Source organism: Diadema setosum, chromosome 20 (genome assembly GCF_964275005.1).
Source record: "Diadema setosum chromosome 20, eeDiaSeto1, whole genome shotgun sequence".
NCBI classification, from domain to species: Eukaryota; Metazoa; Echinodermata; class Echinoidea; order Diadematoida; family Diadematidae; genus Diadema; species Diadema setosum.
In genome coordinates, this window is record NC_092704.1 from 22,875,735 (window position 1) to 22,881,238 (window position 5,504).

Here is a 5,504-nt window from a genome sequence, read left to right on the forward strand (position 1 = left end):
GCCATGAACTAAACGTTTCTTTTCAAGATTTCGAGGGGGGTATTCTTGTCCAGCAACTTCAATAGCGGGAGTCCATCACTTCCCTATTCACCACCAGCAACTACACCACGCGTCGCTTTCTTTGAAGCCATTGTGTAACTTTGCGGCCCATCTGCAACGCAACTCAATTAACAATAGACTACCTCGGTACTGCACGAAGCTTGCCTTCATTGACCAACGCTACGGCGCGGCAGTTCAATGACCTGTGATCATGCCGCGACGAAGCAACTCTTGACCAATCAGAGCCGAGCACCCGCTCACACCTCCGACTCCCTGAATGGAAGGATGGCTTAGCTAACCTTGGCGTTTGACGGGGGACCATGCCGCTTTCTAAGGAGCATACTGACGATGGAAGACAAACGGTAGCGGTCTAGACTAAAGACAATGAACATCAGATTCAAGCATAAATTACAGCCCTGTGCCAGGAAACGCTCATTCTGATCTCAGCTTCACTGCTAGCAAGACATCTCTGAATCTCCTCTTCCTACAAGATCACGCCATCTTATCCAACACCGTACTAGCTTAGTACTGGAAGATTGACTTTACATCTGCAAATCGGAGAGAAATCATCCACAATGTCGTAAGTAATACGTCCATTGGTTTCAAATCTATGTCATCAGAGTTGAGAACGTATGGTGTAGTGTTCTTGAACAGAATTGGCCCCACAATGTTATTTCGATACTTGACTGATCTGATGTTCCTTCGTAACTTCAACTTGTTGGTTTGTTAATCGAGCACGTATCAGCTATAGTTGGCTACATAAACTGACATATGGTTACTTGGCGATTGTCGAAATGTTCCTTAGCTGCATATGTTAAAAGGCAAGTTTGAAGAGAGCTTGGAAGCAGCGTTTAGGAATGTCAATTGGTGGATATTGTGTTTCTTATATTTCGTTGGTGTGTGTGAATCTTTCGACCAACACTTCATGCTCGTAGCTGATGATCGTTGATGCAAATACTTAATTATGGAGTAGTATGCTAATGTTGTCTCTTATGTTCGTATTTTCTCCATATACAGGATGCGGAATGAGGTCGACGTCGAGCGTTTCCAGGTGGCGTCATCGCTGCTGACGTTGGGCATGGATAACCTGCTGATGCCGATTTCTATCCACACCAACGAGCCTGACTTCAACAGGGCCATCGCCTCCGTCATCTGGTCTCGTCATCATCAGCAGACGACCTGTCAGATCTTCAACTGCCACGTCCCCAACTGCCCGCTCTGCCCCGGTGCGCCTCGGCTGTCCGCTCCGACGCCCGATGTGAGACCCGCGATCCAGCAGCTGACCGACATTCCGAAGCCATCTGCGCGTCGATCTGAGGTCGTCAACTGGCTGGTATCCCCCTCGCCTTCTCAGCAAGCACCCGCTCGGGATCGCGTCAGGCACCAGACTTTCTTCACGCGCCATCAGCACGTCTACCCAGCCCCGTCTTCCCTCTCCAGTGCGGCATCGCCTGACTCTTCCGGGAGTGCTCGATCCTCTCCGAACGCTTCCGATTCCTGCCCGAGTATCTCGCCGGATTACCTCGTCGAGTACCGCCGAAACAGCAGCGCCACCGTCGCTTCGCCGCCATCGTCATCGGGACAGCCTGGGGAGCTGCCCTTCGCCTGCCGACACTGCCCGAAGCGATTCGCCCAAGCATCGAACCGTTCGTCGCACATGCGCACTCACACCGGAGACCGCCCCTTCCGCTGCCCGTCGTGCCCGAAGTCCTTCGCCCAGAGGACGTCGCTCCGCACTCACCTCCGCACCCACACCGGCGATCGGCCCTACCGCTGCCTCGACTGCGACCAGCGCTTCGGTGACCTGTCCACACTGACCAAGCATCGACGTACTCACACCGGAGAGAAGCCATACAGGTGTCACTACGAGGGGTGCAGCCGAGCCTTCGCCCAGTCAGGGAACCTGAAACGCCACTTCAGAACGCACGTCCTGGATCGTAAACTGGAGCGAATTTCAGCTTGAACGGTGGACATGTCTAGCTGATCGAACTCAGAACTGTGTTAAACCATGAAAGCCATTTCAACTCAGGAAATATTATCACTTTGAGCAGATAATTTCAATATGATATCATGTACGCTTTAAGGCATTGGTGCTTACATGCCACGGTTGTATATATTTTCGTCGCTTGCGAGTCCATTCAAGATAATAAAGCAAGTCATGTTCTATTACCCTAAAGACATTTCTGAATGTTTCGTCATTCTTTGTGTTTTGCACAAGTTCCTACGGTGAGAAATGATTGTGTATGCGCATGAATTACAGAGGATGTTCTATGCTGTTTTCTTGATGTATGTGTGTGTGTCTGTGTGTGCGTGAGTGCAAATGTAGGTGTAGATGAATATACATATATGGTGCATATCGCTTTATTTACAGTGCGGGCATACTTGTTATATATATATATATATATATATATATATATATATATATATATATGTATGTATGTATATATATATATATATATATATATATATATATAAATATATTATATTTATATATATATATATATACATACATACATATATAGTACATATATATATATATATATATATATATATATATATATAATTACATGTTGAAAATTCACGTATTGGCTCCACAAAGAAATGAAGAAACAAACTGAGATATGGCAATATTAAACCCCTCCCCCAACTACCCAGATACATGTGTACACGTACTGCTTAACTAATAAAAAAACAAAAAACAAAAACAAAACAAAAACATGCTATAATGATACAGAAACAACATTTAACACAATATACACAGACACACAAACATCAGTAAAATAATTCCATATAAAAACATGTAGAACAATGTACCACACAACTGATATCATGTGTATCATAATTTATACTTCTGCAATAACCATTCTCTATATGACACAATACGTAACACCAAGCATAACAACGTGTAATGCAGTGCAGTGTTTCTGTAAAAACTTCAACATAAAGATATTACTGATACCATATTCATGATTTGTGACCGTCAGTTAAAGTATTCTGATACCTGAAGGTATATTTCATACACACAGTTTGTCACACTGCTCAACACTAATGTGTGGCAATATATCTCTAACAGTTATTTGACTAAAACAATCTTGTGAAGTAATAATTTTGTTATATTCTTTGAATATATTCACTTGATCTTGCCATCCAAAAAGATCAAGAGTTCCACGTAATTTTGATTAAATGTTTAAAGTGAAACATCAGATATCATATCTGTCAGCAATATCTGCCTTAATGTGGTTCTGAAATGTAATTAAAACTGATTTATGCTCTACTGCTATGCACAGTTGTCATGAATTCTTCTCAATATGATGATTACTCTCTAAAATTTACAGTTGATAGTAATACATTGGGGTAAAGTTCTAGCACACTGTTTACAGGACGGGCAGTGTTCACTCACAAATCAAGATAATTGGATGGTGTGTTTCTTCTTAAGCATGATAGGGTTCAGAAGTACAGAGTGAGTCATAAAAATGTCCCATCATTTTGAAGTTGTCTTCTTGAAAGTATGAACATTTAATCAAAACCCATGATTACGATGTTTATACTTCAAGCAAGACAACTACAAAATGATGAGACATTTATGTTTTTTCTGGCTCACTGCGTAGTGATCAACTGATAACCACATCAATAAATATCACTGTTGTATGGAGAGATTAAATACTGCAAGGAAGCTTTTTTCCACACACCCAAGATAACTACAAGTGATATGCCTAAATGGGGCAAGTCTATGCAGTCACACAACTCATATGATGCAATTCAAACATATCTACAGCCAGAGCTCAACAGTAACATTTTTGTCTGGTGGTTTTTGGTGGCCTGGAAAAAAAAAAAAATATGTAGTGGCCCTACATAAAACCAAAAGTAACATTCCATTGTCAATCTCAGTTGCTTGATCAAGCCAATAAATGATAAATTTGGTGGTCTGGCACCATTTTTTTTTTTAGTGGCCCCAAGCCATCACTAATGTCAAGTCCTGCCATAGCAGAGATCTCATTTATGAGTCTGCTACAATCTCCCCTAATAAGAGATTACATGTGAAAGACCATGCACACGCCAGCCAACTGTGAAAAGCAACGAACATTACACTTAAGTCTTCTCCAAGGGTTGTTGTCATATTCGAAAGGGGCACAAGGATTATCAATGAACTGCAAGATCAGGCAAGGGAAAGAAGCAGAATTTACCAAGGTGAATAAATCAGTCTCATTTGGAAATGTTTATCAATGCAAGTGTGTTACATTTAATTGGAGTTATTTCCACAACATTTTGAAAGAAACACAGAATCAAATTTTACTGGCTATTTCACTTTAAGACAAAAATAATGTTCACCCTTATTTGGGAAAGAAACAACTATCTATAGAAGATGATTGTGACATTCAAGCATGAATAGTGAGCAGATGCTTTTGAGAAAAAAAAAAAAAATCACCTTATTTTATGTCAATTATTTCTACAACCACCAAATTCATCCTACAAGGAAAAGAAACTATTACAACTGACTTTAATATAATGCGTATTGAGATTCGGAAAAACAAAACAAAACAAAATCACAAAACTTCATCCATCTAATGTGACCATATCTATTTGAATAAATAGGAGTTACATCTTATCTTCACATTCCTAACAAAAAAAAGGGTCACACTACCACTGGCTAATTACTGATAATCATGGGGTCTCTAATTTACTATTTGTAGCATGAATCCAAACCATATAGTGTACAAGCTGATATTTTCGATAATGAGGAGGTCTCAAACATTTTCGCAAGATGTTGTTTTTGTGAATTGAAACCAAGGCTACCGTCACTGTACTACATGTATTAGCCTAGAGCATAGCAACATATTCATGTCTTCTGTGGAATAATTTGAAGAATTTTTTTTTTTTTGATAATTACGCAGTACCCGCTGCATGCTATAAGGAATAGAACCAACACTTGCTGTCGGGCGGAAGCTCGGTGGTCTAGTGGAGATGACGCCTGTCCAGAGATCAGGAGGTTGTATATTTGAATCCTGCTCGAGTATGTACGCTCATGATTTTTGTTACCATGGCTACTACTAAAACACTGATCAATTCAGTGCTTATTTGCATCTATGTAGGGCAATTTGTCAATTAGTTGCAACATATTCATGTGTTGTTCAATTTGCGGTGCAACAGTGATTCACAAAATTTGCAACAATAACAGCTTATACAGTAGTATCTCAGGGAGAATGGCACATCAAAGTTTACTGTTATCAAATGTTGGCTTATGGTCCAATGTAAAAGTTGCAACAAACTTATGTTTTCAACAATCAGAGCACAATATAGTACACTCCTGTTATAGGAAAGTCCTCGGGACTGGCGGTTTACTTGAAATTCTTGAAATTTAAGAACAGCTGCAAAACTAACCATATAAAGATATACAGATGATAATTTATGGGGATGGATTTTTACTTCATTTTAACAAGAATTTTGATATAACCATGTTCACTATA

At 40.4% G+C, this 5,504-nt stretch overlaps 1 protein-coding gene across 1 annotated transcript; it reads left to right on the forward strand.

Annotated features, from left to right (window-relative positions):
* The first annotated feature begins 610 nt into the window (after window positions 1-610).
* Window positions 611-2,002, forward strand: LOC140243514 (uncharacterized). The gene is made up of 2 exons (XM_072323184.1): window positions 611-619; window positions 1,057-2,002. The coding sequence occupies exons 1-2, from the start codon at window positions 615-617 to the stop codon at window positions 2,000-2,002; spliced, it is 951 nt and encodes a 316-aa protein (XP_072179285.1). The 5' UTR covers window positions 611-614.
* The last annotated feature ends 3,502 nt before the right edge of the window (window positions 2,003-5,504 follow it).